Below are 17607 nucleotides of genomic sequence, written 5' to 3' on the forward strand. Positions count from 1 at the left end.
TTATTGTACCAACACTTAATTGATGAAGCTATAGGTTTTAATGTTAAGTGCTATAAGGAAATTGAGCCGACTTGTGATAAAAGCATACAGTTGACAATTTATTCACTTCCAGTATTACATCTTTTCTAAACAAGGTTAAAATCAAAGGATGAACATGACACATTTCAAATTTCCAAAATAACATTTATTCTAAATTTTCATTTTTAAGTTTAGTATAAAAAAGTTAAGTGCACCTAAGTTCTTTTGCAAAGAGTTCCATCTTATGACCTGTCTCAGCAAACCATAGTGACACTCATCTCCTTTAGTAATCTTAAAAGATAGAATGTGTACTAAAGTCCATCAAATTACTTCAGTACATATATCCATGTTACAAAATATTTTAAAGAATCCCTGAACTATAAATGTCCATAATCCTTCAAAAGAAAATCCCATTCCATGCTGGCTGTGGTTGGCATGGCATCTACTGGTAAGCTTTAGGTTACAGTACTTGATATTGCTGGGACTAAGCCATCATTATGTTACATTACAAACACAATTGGGACTGTAACATAAAAAAAACGTTGACATTTATCTGAATCAACATGTTTTGAAAGCTGTGGCCTGCTTTCTAAGCAAAACTATGAAGCACCAATTTGTCTGCTGAAGTGAATACACATTCACAGACATTTATAAAGTTTTGAGTAATGTCAACCATGTCTGGTATGGAACTTAATTTATAGGTGCGAGCTGAAAAAAAAAGCCGATCTAGAAGCTCACAACACATCGCGAGTTGGCACACTGTGACCTTGTAGATAGGCTATTTTCGGCACACGACAAAGTATAAATCATGCAAGCTAGACAGCTAGTTAGTGTGACCATACCAAATGAACATTTAAGAAACATACAAAGGTACCATAACTTCTGCAGGCCACAGCTGTTGAAACTGTGTGGAATGTCGGATACCCAGTGACACATGTTAACCAAACACCAAAATGAAAATTGGCAAAAAATATAATGGCAACCATGCAGACTTACTTAGTTTAACACATCTTACCTCATTAGTCTACATGTGAAGAATGTATGGTAGTTTAATTAGCAGCACAAAAATGACTTGGAAATGAACAATTCTAGACAGTGATGTGCCCTTGATATCGATGTTTGCATATACTTTCAGGCTATTGAAGAATATACTGTAACTTGGCATTAATTTAGACCAGGCTTGAAAAGCAAGAAGCATTTTCAATCCTAAAATTTCACAGCTTTTTTCATTTTTTCCGAAGAAATTAAAGTAGTATTCAGAAAATAAAATAGAATAGAATTTTCAAACAGTAGCCCCATGCCTGCATCTTCTCTGATTTATTAAGCAGTGCACGTCAGGAAAAAAAAGCTATAATCAAGTGTACATCACTATGGTGCAACAATGTATGTACAACTTCAAAGTGTGATTAAACTACAGTGTCAAACATCACAATGAAATACTATGTCAATGTATCTACTCTTTAATCACACCCTATTCAATGATATGCTTGCTTTTGATTGTGACATTTAAAATTTAATGTCACAACTCAACATGAGTGCAATAGACCAAATCTTTGGTACAACCAGCTCCTTGGTTATACTAACAAATTAGCCTACGGAAACATAAATCACTAAAATGTGCAAGAAAAAAGCTGTATTATTAAAGAAACTGTCAACTCAACTCTTAAAGTGAGATAATGAATTCACAAGTGGCATTTTTTCTAAGACGAATAAATGCATTAAACAAAGTAGAACAAAATGGAAGCAGTTCAAATCTGTACGATAAAACACTTGGGTTTATAAACTCTGGGTATCCGACTGTGAAAGAAAAACAACAAATTAAACCAAAAACTTCTGCTAACATGTTACACCAACCACCCCTTTCCACTCAATTCACTATTTGGATTTATTCTTTAAATTTCTTCCTTTAAGTTTACTGAAGTTAATGCTTTAATTTAGGGCTATCTCCAGTGCTCTTTGACACTTATGTTCATCTAACAGTTGCCCATTAAGGTACAGTAAACCACCTTAAAGATTTTTGTAATTTTTTTCCGCATTCTTTTTTTTGCTTAATCTACTCAGCAAGTGATTACTATGCCATGAATTCAATGTTGGAAATTTTATTGTGACAATTTTGTCACGACATTCTGGATACCATGCAAAAGTAAAAGACAAGGCAAGATGTCCTTGCTCAAGCATTCAAGACATTAACATTGTTATTGTATCGGTGAAATGTCATTTCTGTCAAATAATTCTACGTAATTATTACACAGCAGTTTCTGTAACTATAATAGCACTAACAATTGTTTTTCAAAAAGAGAGGTGAAGTAACCCCTTCTTTCCTTTTGCATTTCAACTACAACTTCACATCTGTATTCCAAATTTAACTACAAAGCAGCTCAAATATGTACAAGTGAATTTACTTCACAATTGCATTTACTTGTTTAACACAGGTACAAGAACATCCTAATGCAAATTGTGATCTATTTGCTTTACTTAAACAAATGCAGATATCAGAATCTATAAGTGATTAGCTTTTAAATTACTATAGAGGCTAGACTTAATGAAGAATTGTGGAATGAGTTCTGAGGCTTGCAAAAGAGTTTTGTCCTCTCCAGGCAGTGGTATCCATCAATTGGAATATTTTGTCTTTAGATGACAAGTGGAATACTGTACCTTTCAATAGGGCTCTAAAGTATTACATTCCGTTAGGTGATATCAGTATAGTGGCATGGCCAGCAGCCTAAAGAGGGAGGCATGTGGAACAAGGGAGGGGTACGGGAACAGTCAAATCCTCAGTGTTTACTTAACTCAGAGAATGTAAAAATTGACCCAAATGTAAATGTCCGTTATTACACTCTCAGTGTTAAATTAGCCCTGAGGAGTTTGCTGTGCATTGTTTGGAATAGGGGACAGGGTTTAGCAATAATGGGGTACTTGAGGAGAACGGTTGATGTTACCAGATGGTATAACCTCCATTGGAACCACCCAGGAAGAAGTTATTCTTGCGCTGCGACATTACAACATTAGCACCCTGCATGGCAGCCAGCTGAGCTGCATTGGGAGGGTGTCCGGGTGGTGGGGGCTAAAATATTGGTAGAAAAGGGAGGATATAAACATACACACATAAAATTCCACTGTCATCGTGTCACATTTTGTTTTAAGAATTGAGATTTCCTGTTTTCCGGGCAGACATAGACATTTGATTAATTATTGTATTTGTTTAACTGCATACATAGTATATATATCTATAATAATGCATCTATAATATATGTACCTATAGCTACCTGCATCTATCTCATATTTGATCCAATCAGGAGAGAGAACCCATTCATCTGCTTAAATTTCATCCAGTTCCAATTTTGTCTGCTTATTCATTTGTTTATCCGATATCCTGTATGAGTTCTTTCTCCTGATTAGATCAATTGGTATCCTCAGTTATCCTGACCTGAAAATGTATTTTCTGTTTACTAAAGAGCTGGAGACGAGGGGAAACCCCTGTTACTGAACAAACACTCTATAGCAATGATTAGTTGCAATAAAGTGCTACACTCATTTTAACAAAACAATATCACAGTACAGCACCTTTAATTGGCATCTTATTGACTTCAATCAGTATGACTCTTTACAAATGGTTTAACAGAGTAGATACTCACTGGAATAGTAACACCGTTGCCTGCTCCAAAGCGCGCTCCAGTATCAAAGCCCCCTTCCACCATCACCGTGGAACCAGGTGGGTACATATGCCCCATAGGATAGTACGCCATGGGAACATTCTGGCCAAGTTGTCCAACAGGCATCTGCTGCATGGGCATGAACATCTGGGCATATGGGTTGGTCATCTGAGCCACCTGACCAGGGACCTGATGTGGAAGAACATATCTGGGCTGGTATATCTGTGGAGATGGATAGCAGAGCCACATGGAATTTAGATCTGATAGTTGGAATACATTACAGATATTTTTTACATTTTTATTTTTTTACAAGTGTGTGTGTGCATTAGGGCTGGGCGATATGGACACAATAAAACATCACACATTTATGACCAAATAACTACAACAATATTGATATTGTGACGATAATGTCATATTTAATTATAATTGACAACATTTAAAAAAATAGCTATTATTGCTATAATTTAAAAAAAGTTTACTATAGGGTTTAAATGATTAAAAACAGGAAAAGACAACACTTGTCATATCACAATATTATTACGTTATCAAAAATCCCAGACAATATCTAGTCTCATATGATATAGTCATAACATGATTTCTTGTATTTGTATGTTTTTATATGTCTTGATGAATTGAATACATAGGACCACAATGCCCTTTGGGCTTTGTGTTATCCTTTTAGCATCATTGTATAATCGTACCACTGTACTATTTTGCCAACTGTTAATAAGGTATTCAATCAATCAATCGATATAAATAACATCACTATTAAAATTTCAATTACCTCAGAATATGCAGGAGGGGCATCTGTGTAAGGGGGTGCCTGCGGGGATACTTGCATAGGAGGATAGATGGGTGCAGAGCTCTGTTGAGGGTACACATTCTGCTGAGGATATGAACCTGCAGAACAATAACAGATAGACCAGAGATTCCATTTCTCGTTTTTGTAAAAATGTTTATATTGTAATCAGCAAAACAATTCAGTGTTTTTAATGGCACCTGTCTTTTTAAACATCTGTGATCATGCTGAAAGCTTAATAAACATAAATATCACTCAAAATGTATAAGGATTTTTTTTTTTAATGTACTCTAAATGCAGTACAAGTATTTACTTTATTAAACATGAACATCTTGGATGTAGCGTTAAATCAACACCATCTAAGCCAAGGGAACGGCTCCCATCATCCCCCACTGCACGGCCAGTTCCCAAACGTTGTTTACCCTACGAACGTTACGTTATGGTCATTCTTTGTGTCTGAAAACGGCGTAGATCCTCCGATCCTGTCATCGCTGTCATTCAACATTCTTTCAAAATTCGCTATAAACGAATAAAAGATGGGGGGGGGAAACCCCCAAACAGTGGCGCCTGTGCTTTGTTTTGGAGGTCAGCGACTGGTGGTAGCGGCAGCTAGCAGCGTTAACTAACGATAGATGATCGTACATTTTGCACTGAAAACGTATCATCGACTAACTGCTATTTTAAACGGCATTAACGTATTATTACGACAGCTATTTTAGGCCTTTCATTTTCATATCGTGTGCGATTGTTCAATGCATCCGATGGCAGAGTTTAGCGTTAGCTACGCGCACGGTTGATATATGATCTGTTGTTTATTGTCATGCCCGTCGTCGTTTCTCTGTAACAACGGGCTTTTTACAACCATAACGGCATACCTCCATCTCTACTACACATGATATCACCGTGGATAATAACCCACATCTATACCACGGCCACATACGCACCTTTGTTGTTCATCGTTGTGAATGGGTGCGCAAGCTGATGAATAAAGACGATTAAAGCAAGATTCGGATGTCTTTTCACGGCCTTTATGACAGATTACTGTTCTGTTCACTTCCTTGTTTTCCAGCTTGTTGTGGTGGAAATGGTTACGTCACTCCGTCCTCCTTCTCCGACATACACTTTAATTGAAACGCGCCCCCTAGTGTTGAGTATTAAAATCTGCCGTTTTCTGTCCTAATTAGTTGTAAACTGTTTAAATTAATAATGACGATGATGATAAGATAATGTTATATTTTGGGACAATGGGCTGTAGTAGGACAACCCATTTTAAAATGACATTTTGTAAATAGCCTGTTCTATTTGACAACCTTTTCCCCCTATCTGTAAAGATGGATATGGGGGTAATATGCAGTGCCAGTGAGCAAACAGATTTATAACTGCACACGCACAAAAACACGCAAATTGGTTACCCCCTTGGAGCAGTGGTTCTCAACGGTCCCCACATGATTTTTGGGGGGTCCCCAGATGACAGTGAAGTGACAATTTAAGGACTTAAGTAGTAGATCTGCTATTTTCACAATATTTATCTGGAACGGAGTCAAACAAAATGGGGGGTCCCCAGTTCAAATATGATTATTTTGGGGGGTCATGGCCTGAAAAGGTTGAGAACCACTGCCTTGGAGAACCGTAGAAGATGCTCATAATGCATTTGTACTATAGCCTTTATAGGCTATTCAAATACAAGAGGACAGCCGTAGCTTTAGTGATTAAGCGCATGGATCTTCCTTCTTCATCAGATAAAATCAATATTACCTGTTAAAATGAGATAAACAACATATAGACATACAAGGTAATGGACCTGGAATGGGATAATACTGGATCTACTACCATTGCAGTGGGCTACATTTCATAGATATTTTTGCATTTTGACCCTTCGACCTGATGTCCTGACCAGATTGATGTTGGACGTTGAACTTGAGGATATCCATGATATCAACAACACTTTATTTATTTATTTTTTATTGTCTTTCCTTGTTTTTATGAAAATAGTCCCTCTAGTAGGCTACAATTTAAGATTGGGCTGCTGCCTGAACATTCATGATTTATAATGCCATTGCTATATGGAATACTGCTCCCAAATAGTCCTACATGATTAACTTTTCAATTTCACATTTAGATGGCTGCACTTGCCAACAAATGTATCAAGCACGCACTACAACCCTTTTACTGCTTATGGCAAGCGTCTTGCAATTATGCTTTGTTTCAACTTATTTTTCAAGCAATTATCATGGTTTTATTTATCATACAGCCATTAACCAATTATTGTAGGCAGTGGTGGAAATATTAAAGTAACTATAAGTACATTTAGGCCTACTCGCAAGTACCTTATAACATTTTTAGATACTTTTACTTTACTGGTCTGGAGTATTTCCATTTTTCTATACTTTTACTTCTACTCCACTACATCTCAGAGGCAAATATTGTACTTTTACTCCACTACAATTATTTGGAAACTTTAGTTAGTTTCTTTGTGGATTGTGATTATTATAACAACACATACATTAACCACTAAGCCCTATTTAAACTTTTTTAAATAGGGCTAAACTTTTTTAAGGCTATTTGATCTTAGCCGATCTACAAGCTCACTAGGCTTTGTGATGTGACGCATTGTAGATCTGCTATTTTCAAAAGATTTGTTATATATTTTAGACATATGAAACGGGACAATCTGTATTATTAGACTTTTGGTACTTTAAGTATATTTTGATGCCAAGACTTTTGTACTTTTACTCAATTACATTTTAGTTGTAACAGAAACAGAGTGTTTCTACATTGCTACTTTTACTTAAGCAAAACATTTGAGTACTTTTTCCACCACTGTAGGTTTAGTTGTGATTTGTGCTCGTCTCTTTAAAGCTGCACTGTCCCTTTAAGAGAGCTATGGCTCCTCTCAAGTCGAGGCAGACATTTTTCAATGCAAGATTTTTTCTTGCATAAATTATGTTCATGACGTAGTGCAAAAGGCCAAATTTGTTGCAATTTTTTGCTTGACTAGACAAGACAAATGGGATCTTTTAGGGCACTACGAGGATTTCTGATCATCTAAACTGTCACACAGAGGACACCGTGATAAAATATTAAGAAAGCGGAGATCCCAACGTTGCAAGCCCTCCTTATCCATGCAAATGCCTCTCTTTTGTGTGCAGTCACAGCGCCTGTCTGGAAGCTGAGATGAATTTATAATTATGTGTGAGCGAAACTAACTGTGACAAAGCCTTAAAACCACAGACGATAACAGAAAACACCATACATCTAAAGCGGTAAGTTGAATATAATAACCCGACTCTATTCTAGCGCGGCTTTCGCCTATAGCGGCGAAACGGCGAGAGGAAATGAGTTTGGGTTAATATGCAATGCTCGTAATTAGCATAATTTATATATTTATGATAAAGAGGGGACATACATAATATTCCGTCTCTCATAGGCATGGATCGAGATTATTTGTGTCGCATATACTTGGTGGTAACAGCTTGTCCCCAAAAGAAGTGGACGACGCGACGAGACTTTTATTGGCCAGGATGGGGGTGGGGTGTCCATCAAACAGCCGCTGAAGTTTTGACAGATCTTCATTTGGAAGCGGTCTTTGCTGCACAGCAAGGATCACCTTGAATCTGTTTGCTGTTGGATTGTGACTCCAACAGAAATGCATGGCTTTGATCATCATATCAATACGTTTTCTGTAGCATTTTTCAGGTGCAACATAGGAGGAGGCCTCTTTCAGGCCCCATGAAATATTATGGTCCTGGTATGGAAAAATAGCCACGAAAAGGGAATAGCCTATAGCAGTGGTTCTCAAACTTTTTAATTTCAAGGACCCTTATGGGTCCATTTGGTTCCATTTGTACACTCTATAGTTACAGACTGGTAAGGGTCCATTTGGAACCCCCTCGAGTCCCTGCCTGGACCCCACTTTAAGAAGCACTGGCCTGTAGACATTCCCATTTGGGAATATCATTAAGTTGTGTTGCCCCATAACTAACAATGTCTGTTTTTGTTCAGACTAGGAAAACACACCCAGGTATTAAGGTTTGACAAAAGTCGTGTGCAAAGTTGTTGGTTTTAATGGTATTTTTCCACATAGAATGCCAACTGGACAGTGATTGTGCTGGTGCACTGAGCCATGGACCAGGACCTCCCGTCCAAAGATGCCCCCCTTACTATCAATGAACAGGTACCACGCATCTGTCATCGCTCTCCTTCAGTTACAGCACCTGAACTTAACCAAACCTTAACACTTGTCATTTCCAAGTTATCTTCCGTCATTAGATGTTGTCACCCCCATGTGCCAACATATCATATCATAATGCAATGATTAACTCAACGCAGCAGTTCATTGAGATTACCTTACTTTCCCTGATTTATCATCAATTAATACATTATACATTATGCCTGGGAGGTTTACCAGTGTGTACATCGTCATGCTTATTTGATTGATCAATTGTTGTTGTTGTTTTTCTCCTTTTTCTGGCTACATTCTCCATAGACATAGTCAGCAAACAAAAGCAATGCCCTTCGTTAATGACAGTTGGGGGCTTTCAGAAAGCATTGCTTATGCTGCTTGTTGGCTGATGTTCTTATCATCGTTTTGGTCGTGTTCTTTCATCTGTCTCTTTTTTTTGTTTTGTTTTGTTTCATTGTGTCCTAACGTGTGCTTGGCTTCTCTGTTTTCCTTAGCCATTCACTGTCTGACTGCAGAAGTCTTTTTTCAGCCATTTAGTTCCTGCACTTTGAAATTCCCTGCCAAAGACAACCAGGTATGCATCCTCTCTCTTCCTGCATTGTCTCTTCCGCATCTTGCCCTCCAGCCCAGGCTGTCCTGCTGCATTTGCTCTAGATCTTCCATTACTGCATACCATTATACTGAAAGCAGCTTGACTACAAGTTCATAGGTGATAGAGCTTGTTGGGGAGTGATGGTCATCATAGTCTTTGACTGACCTTTGAGAGGTGGTAGAATAAACGAGAATAGCCATAATTCCATTTACCACAAGGTAATTACACTGTTATAATCTGGGAACAATTTAAGGGGAATATATTACTGTATTATCTGCTGTGCTAGCACAGTAGGTCTCCAAACACATCCTCCAAGGAAAATGGAGTATAGAAATGGAGTCATTGTGCATTTGACTTGGATTCATCTTTTTTTAATTCCAATTGCTGTGCAGGTGATTGTGATGTCTAGCCATGAAACTATCCGTGTGCTAGAGGTGGAGGTCGATGCATCTCTCCCGTCCTCAGCACAGGATGGAATTGCGGACTTTAGAGCTGAAGAGGGAGGCAATGCGGCCCCTGAGCAGCCTGAGGCCAGCAGTACACATGACAGCCCTGCTGTACCCCATAGTACTGGGAGAGGGGGTGAGTTCCAGAGCTTTTGTATTGTAAATTAATGTCATCTGATGGTCATATTTGACCGTAGATTTGAAAGTAGAACCAGCACTTCAAGGAATAGCCTTATTTAGAATATTGATCAGAAATGACAACGTTTGGATCCCAACTTCATTGTGCGGGTTCTACTTTAAAACCATGCACATAAATCATGTACTTAAATCAGCATCCAATGTCGATGTGTATTTAACTCCCCGCCAAAGATATTTCACAGTAGGACAGCATATTATGTACACGCGCACAATGCTTTTTTGTCTTTACTCGAAATATAATGTGACTAAAACATCTGTTGGTCATCAACACCTCCTGGATCTGACTTGTTCCAGTGCTGGAAGAGCAGCAGGTGATGTCTGTGGAGGCAGTGACTCCTACCGTCTCAACGCTGGCTCCAGCTGTTCCCATCACTGTGTCCCTGGCACATCCACAAGCCACCATGCCAATCACTGTGCAGGGCTGTCCGCAGGTACTAAAAACATGCTCATACACAAACATCTCTAAGATTCTATATTTCTCCTTAAAGCGATGTTAATCTTTGGTACCTTGGGTTGTTTAGCAACCTGGGCATGATATAAGTCCAAATATTGTCAACTTTGCTTCTGTGCTCTGTGATTGAGGAAATAGTAAAGTAGAGATTACATTAACTCTCAAAGTATGGCAAAATTAGATATTTTGCACACACCTACTGGCATTGCTGTAATTGCAGGTCACGTCATGAAGTATAAATGAAGCCTTATCATCTCATAGATTGTGTGGTCGTGGTACTTTAGTTGTCTAATACTTTTCTCTCAATAACATGACCGTACCACCCTCATCACCTCTGTCCCACTCTAGGTCTTAACCCAGGAAAGCTTGGCCACCCTGATGACCGGGATGATGGCCCAAACAGGGTCTCTGGGTCAGCCTCTGCTCATCCCCCTCAGCATGGCAGGCTCCATCGGTGGCCAGGGAGGCCTGGCTCTGCTTACCCTCCCCACCTCTAATGTAGCTACTCTCCCTGGGTTCTCGGCTGCTCACCAAGCAGGAAACTACCTCAAACTTGGTGGCCTGCAAGGTAAAACACTGCTTGTGGATGCATGCATGTGTCTATAGCTTGATTAAGGGCATGGTCACACATGCGCGACTGAAACAGCCATGTCCGGTTCACTTCAATTGTTTGCGAGCGAAGGGGAGGAGCTTCCGGTTGCAATGTGTTGGCGTGCCATCGCATGGAGTTCAACTCCTTGGCAAGTGTTGGCTACTCCCCTTCAGTCGCGCATGTGTGACTGTAGGCCGTACCCTTATACTTTGTTGCATGCCCAGGGGTGCACATAACTTTTTAGGTCTAGTACTCAGAAGAGCACCTGGAGATGTGACTTGGTGCGCACCAAATAAATGGTCCCGTGCCGTTTTGTCAACGGGGGGGATATTCAGCACGGTGCCCACCGGGACAGTTTTGTCAACGGGGGGCTCTGCTTCCAAATTCCGCCGATTTTCGCCGTTTTTTTTTTCCTCACGCCGTTTGGTGAAGCCCTCAAGGTTGGTGCCCTGTGCTGCGCTGCTTTTATCCGCCAGATTGGGACGTTCGCGGCATATTTTGCACCATTACGGTGCGTTTATCATCGGTGACGAGTGCCTCTAACAGCCGCTGCTGGCTGCGTGCACGCAGCGAGGCAATGCGAGGCGATGCGAGACACTCACACAATCACGTGCAGCATGCGTCCTCTCCCCCTGCAATGGCTGTACATGGGGCTGACGTGTGCTTTAGGGTGATTGTGTGAGTGTGGCTTCAGGAAGTAAATTCCTAGCCTCGATCTCCAGGCTTTTATTTTTTAGTTTTGCTAAAAAATAAAAGCTTGGAAATTCCTGTCCCAGCTGTTGGTACGCAAAAGCGCCTCGCGTCGTCTGATGTGCCGCGCATTATTTATTTTGGGTGCGCATGCGCACCTGCGCACCAGTTATGTGCACCCCTGTGCATGCCAGTGTTACGTACGCATTGTGAGCTTGTAGACCTGCTCTTTTCAGTGCCTGCGACACAGTCGTACGACGGTGTATACATTAAGCATAATTATGTCCCCTAAGAGAATATGAATCTTTAGCATCACACAACATAACTTCATTCAAGATCAACTAATGGCTGTTGTGTTTCCAACTGTTCCCTAGCTGCGACAGTGCTGAACTCAGTCCAGCCCCAGCTGCAGACAACTACTCAAGCAGTGTTCCAGCCTCAGTCACCCTGCATACAAACAGCAGCAGTTCATCAAATGACGTGTCAGCCAACACAGGTGAGCAGTGCCCAGGTGACCGCTGGTCAAGTTACAGCAGCACAGGTGACCTCAGCTTCTACGACCATGTCTCAGCCAAGTCTGTCCGTAGCGACTCTTCAGACTGCTGGAATCTCCATCAATCCTGCTATTGTAAGAATCATTACCGTTCATGATATTTAGACTGGTTATGTTTTTATTTGACTTGTGAGTCACATGGTATCGTGTGTGTTTTAATGCTTTTCAGTTTAGTGCTGCTTCACTGGGAGCACAGCCCCAGTTTATCAGTTCCCTCACCTCCACTCCCATCTTCACCACTGGCATGAACAATATGGCTGGCATCAATCAGATCATCACCAATGCCCAGGGACAGGTGGGTAGCACAAAGGACAGCTTTAAGTTTACATGCACATGGATTAACCCAGCTTGACAGCGTGTCGCGAGTTCGACTCCCGATCCCGGCGACCTTTGCTGTGTATCTCTCTCCCCATTTCCTGTCATCCTATCAAATAAAAGCCTCCAAAAATATCTTTAAAAAAACCAAAAAAGAATGTAGGGAAACCACCTCCAACCACTGCAGATGTGTTAGTTATATTATTAAGATACAGATTGGTTAAAACAATGTTTAATCATTTAGATGAGTCCTGGATTGTAGCTTTAGGCTCGCTACAATCTGGAAATTATTTGAATAAATGAAACATTAAGCATTAAAAACTAAATAATGTAGGTGTTTTGGTTTTCTGAGGAGCTTGCCCACAACCTTGTGTTTATTTGCTTAGCTAGAACAGGTCAGTGTGCAATGATAGTTAGTTTATCTCAAATTTGCACGCAAAGTCTCTCTCTTATCTATTTATTATTAACATGGCCTCAGCTTAAAATGCTGCTCTGAAACACTGGCCTGAAAACTGCCATCAAGAGAATTAAGGGATTTGTACAGTACCTCTGCCATTTAGTGTGTGATCAACAGAATATGCATTTATACATTTTTTTTAATTCTTCTGTTTTATCTAGGTGATAGGTACCCTCCCACTGCTGGGTCTCCAGGGTCTTCAGGGTCTGCAGGGTCTGCAGGGTCTGCAGGGTCTTCAGGGTCTTCAGGGTCTGCAGGGTCTGCAGGGTCTTCAGTGTCTGCAGGGTCTTCAGGGTCTTCAGGGTCTGCATGGTCTTCAGGGTCTTCAGGTCCAGACTGTCACCCCACAGTTGATTCTCAACGCCCAGGGCCAGATTATTGCAACTCTTGGGAACGGGCATACTACTGTTCCAAGTTCCACTGCAGTGGTTACTGCTCCTCAGACGTTTTCCAAACCCAGCTCACAGGTAGATGATAACCCACTTTTTGAACAAAAAAAAAATGCAATTTTAACTTTAGAAATACAATGATGTACTGTATTTCTGGACAATGTCCAGAAATACAGCAGCTGAAAGTTGCCTTGAACACGGATTGAATGGATCACAGTATAATTTATTTGGGGTGTAAATAAAATAATTTGATTGATTGTTTCTCACACAGACATCGGTAACAACTGTCTCTCAGTCACCAATTGTAATCGCCCCTCAGCCGTCTATCATGAAGACAGCCACCACCTCAGTACCTATCACCTGCGGAGACTTGGCAACTGTGGGGCAGCTTGTCAACAGTATGTACAGTACAATCACCTACTTCTGCCTAGTTCCACTTAGTTCCATCCTAAGTAGGTAGATAATTTTAACTGGACTCTTCTTGTTTTTTTAGAGCCCCAGCAAGCAGTCAGCAATGAAGAGGGCATTAATCTGGAAGAAATTCGAGAGTTTGCCAAGAACTTTAAGATCCGTCGGCTGTCCTTGGGGCTTACTCAGACACAAGTGGGGCAGGCTCTCACTGCAACTGAGGGTCCAGCCTATAGCCAGTCTGCCATTTGCAGGTAAACTGCACCCTTGCAAATAATTTTGTATGTTTATTATATATAGCATTCAGGCATTTAACCCATAACCCATAATTCACCCATAATATAAGTTTAAATTCTTAGATCGCCATATTACAATTAACCAACAAGTGTTCAAGGTCAAACCACATAAAACATTCCTGTGATCCCTAAGGACCAGATAAGGAGAAGTGCCAACATAAAAGTTAGGACAAGCATTAACTCTTTGACTGCCAATGGCGAGATTTCTCGTCATATTTTGCCAAGGTCAGAATGACAAGATTTTGTTTTCAGTGGTTTTACGCTAGATGGCGCTGTTCGCTAACCCATGAGTGACCATTTCATTCTCAGTCACACACAGACCCAGGGGATCACGTGATCACAAGATTTCCTCCACCATTCACATAGCGAGTTGCAGAGCAGTTTACAGTGAAAGATAGTGTGTCTGTTGTCAAAGGAGCACATCACCCATTTTCAACCCATTTTTCTTCATATAATTGGTTCTCACTCATGCTCATTATAAGATGGCACAATTTCCATCTGCTCACTCAGTGTCTCATTGTTGGGCTATGGTGGTCAGATCAGAAACCTGTCTACCAATGACATCATTGATGGGGATCGCAAGCTAATATAAACTATAGCCTTTCTCCCCTTGGAACGTTAACGTGCTGAAATAGAAGCCATTGTTGCATAAATGATGATAGGTTGAAAATGGGTCAAGTTGTCCTTTAAGAAATTAGTGGAAATTAATATACCACAGGGATGAGAGCACAATTATTTGTTTTATGTCAATCAAAAAAGTGAAGACGTCTATGATATGTTCCCACTGAGTTACAGATCAGAATTAAATGTTTGTAATGCAGGTTTGAAAAACTGGACATCACTCCGAAGAGTGCTCAGAAGCTGAAGCCAGTGTTGGAGAGGTGGCTTGCTGAAGCTGAACTGTGGAACCAGAAAGGCCAACAAAATCTGATGGAGTTTGTGGGTGGAGAACCGTCCAAGAAACGCAAACGTCGCACCAGTTTCACGCCACAGGCGATAGAAGTCCTCAACACCTACTTTGAGAAGAACGCCCTGCCCACTGGCCAAGAGATTACTGAAATTGCCAGGGAGCTCAACTATGACCGTGAGGTCGTACGAGTATGGTTCTGCAACCGGAGACAAACGCTCAAAAACACAAGCAAGATCAATGTCTTTCAGGTTCAACAATGAGTGGAGTTGTGAGCAGTAGTGGTTGTGGTTCTGAAGCGGCTGCCATCCTTTTGTGAAGTTGATGGGACGTCTGAAACAGACGTTAACTGACTTGTAAATATACACAGTAAACTCCATTATGTTCAAAATGACATGAACTTTAGGACAGAATGAAGGAAATGACACTTGAATGGAGTCTTATGAATGAGCACTCAAAATGAGTTGTTAACCTGTTTTCTAGGTGTATAGGTGTACAGTATATATGTGGGGTGGGTACGAGATAAATTGCATGAACCTTTAATATCATACATACCATGATAATGACATGTCATACTCTAAAATATTCAATGGAATTTGATACAAATGGTTTTATATGCTTATTAAACATTTTTAAGTGACAGTGCATATATTTTGTGGCAAAAAGGTTGGCAATATTACATGGCACAATGGCTGACATTGCTAAATATGTGGCTAATATGCTTGTGCCATCAAAGTAGTCATGAAATGTGTAGCTGCTCATTCTTATTTCATGGTTCTGTACTGATTTCAGTGTAATGTGTGTATGATTCATTATTAGAGTATTCTGTGTTTTAAAATAATCTTTACTCTTTGCGAACCATTGTCAACGCTCCCTTGGATTGGTATACCATTATGCTAAAAGATCTATTTGTTGCTGTCAATTTGTTTGTACAAGCATCTTGATTACGAGAAAAGACGAATTTGTCTTTCGCCAGGATGAAGTCAGCTTTAAAAGATTGGCTCTTTTAGTAGTGTCAGACTCCAGCTCTCTCTGAACATTATAAGCTATAGGCACAATGAAATTGATAAATAACATTTTGTTTGTGATTAAGCTTAATAAGCTAATACTTATTTCAATTCACTCATTCAATAATTGAATTTAACTGTATAATTTAAATTTTAAATAAGAACTATGATTCAAATTTTTATTTTAAATGAATTTATTTGCCTTTAAAATATAAACTGCTCAAAAAAATAAAGGGAACACTTTGATCCCTTAATTCTTTTGATTTTTTTAATGAACTGTGTACATAATGCTAACGAAAACTGCTCAAAAGAATTAAGGGATCAAAGTGTTCCCTTTATTTTTTTGAGCAGTGTATTATTGAATTGTTGAATTTATAGTCATTGATTAATTTCAAATTTGACTTCATATTTTGAAGTTGATGGGTAATTTGCCCATGCACACAATCTTAGGTCGACATGAGGAGGGACAAATCTAAAACTTTTCATGTCCCTGCCTCTGCCAATCTTCCATGACATTTTTGCACTTTAATGACAGTGGACAAAACAAAATGGTTCAATATGGTTTTTGCTCTTACCATGTTTCATTTGGTTTATTTTTCTTTCATGAAAACTTTTCAAAATGTAGTTACAAAGTACTTAAAGTTTCAGTCATAAAATCGGCAGAAGACATCAGTGATAAAGGATAAAGATATGTTTAACCATATTTAGTATTATAAGGGAGAGAACTTTACATTAATCACACCTTTGAAACCGTTTATTTGTTGGATTTTTTTGTGTTGGATGGTACAATTTATATATTCAACTTATCAAGGTTTCTTTATATTTGCCTTTTAGAAGTAGCAGACTTATTTTCAAAATTATATACACCCCCCCACCTTCCCTTTTTTCATTTATACCGGATGTAAAAGGTTATAGAGAGGGCTTAGTTTAAATGATCTCTTGTCATACATTCATATTCAATATTTCAGGTTACCCATATATAATATTGTTTAAAACGTAGTGACTGATTTCAGTACTTCAGTATAGAAATTAAAAGCAAAATTAGAACTAAATGAGCATTGCTAGAAAGGTACACATCTTGCACTAATAATAATGCTGTTGAGTTCAGTTATCCATGAGACAAATATTACGAGACACAGGAATATGGACAATTTAGCATTTTTGGGATTAAATAAAATATACATTTATTAATCATTCTACAACCTTGTGTTGTGTTTCATTCTCAAAATGGTAATGATGAGGTTTTTTTTATGTAACATTCAAATCCAATTATTTTCTATTATTTTGGGCCTCCCTTGCATTATGTAAGTGTGGCTTTTGGTTTTCTAACTTTCATGTGCAGCTAAGTTCTATTTATGCAGTTGAGATTTGTTTCCCAAAAAGGTGAAACCTGAAAATACACCACGATGATGTCTTCCAACCCCACAGCTTCCTAAATGTATTGCATTACATAGCCACTGCACTTCAGAAATACTCTCAAAAGATGTAATGAAGACCATAGGGATGATTATGTGAGTTCTAAGAATAATTATTATTAATTGTGTTAAAATAATTGAATTGAATTCAGTGCTGAGGAATTCACACCAGTTTAGTGTTAGAAACCACAAACCAGTGGTGGAAAGTACATTTACTCAAGTACTGTACTTGAGGTAC

The 17607-nt window shown here is 39.3% G+C and overlaps 2 protein-coding genes across 5 annotated transcripts; one reads left to right on the forward strand and one right to left on the reverse strand.

The window, feature by feature from the left end:
• Window positions 1-85: 85 nt before the first annotated feature.
• dazap2 (DAZ associated protein 2) lies at window positions 86-5557 on the reverse strand. The gene is made up of 4 exons (XM_080444616.1): window positions 5415-5557; window positions 4456-4571; window positions 3654-3893; window positions 86-3082 (listed from the first exon to the last, which is right to left on the reverse strand). The coding sequence occupies exons 1-4, from the start codon at window positions 5425-5427 to the stop codon at window positions 2954-2956; spliced, it is 498 nt and encodes a 165-aa protein (XP_080300742.1). The 5' UTR covers window positions 5428-5557; the 3' UTR covers window positions 86-2953.
• Window positions 5558-7425: 1868 nt separating this feature from the next.
• pou6f1 (POU class 6 homeobox 1) lies at window positions 7426-16243 on the forward strand. Of its 4 annotated transcripts, XM_080445641.1 has the most exons (12): window positions 7426-7733; window positions 8555-8644; window positions 9148-9227; window positions 9638-9827; window positions 10184-10320; window positions 10689-10908; window positions 11997-12250; window positions 12345-12470; window positions 13109-13414; window positions 13608-13734; window positions 13830-13998; window positions 14862-16242. In XM_080445641.1, exons 4-12 carry the CDS (start codon window positions 9647-9649, stop codon window positions 15208-15210), a joined length of 1869 nt encoding a protein of 622 aa, XP_080301767.1. In that variant the 5' UTR covers window positions 7426-7733; window positions 8555-8644; window positions 9148-9227; window positions 9638-9646; the 3' UTR covers window positions 15211-16242. The 4 variants fall into 4 exon arrangements, with proteins under 4 accessions (XP_080301767.1, XP_080301766.1, XP_080301768.1 ...); XM_080445640.1 differs by lacking the exon at window positions 9148-9227; XM_080445642.1 differs by lacking the exon at window positions 9148-9227 and having other exon boundaries at window positions 11997-12118.
• The last annotated feature ends 1364 nt before the right edge of the window (window positions 16244-17607 follow it).

This window comes from Gymnoscopelus braueri (assembly GCF_963280865.1).
Source record: "Gymnoscopelus braueri genome assembly, chromosome: 12".
Classification (NCBI taxonomy): Eukaryota; Metazoa; Chordata; class Actinopteri; order Myctophiformes; family Myctophidae; genus Gymnoscopelus; species Gymnoscopelus braueri.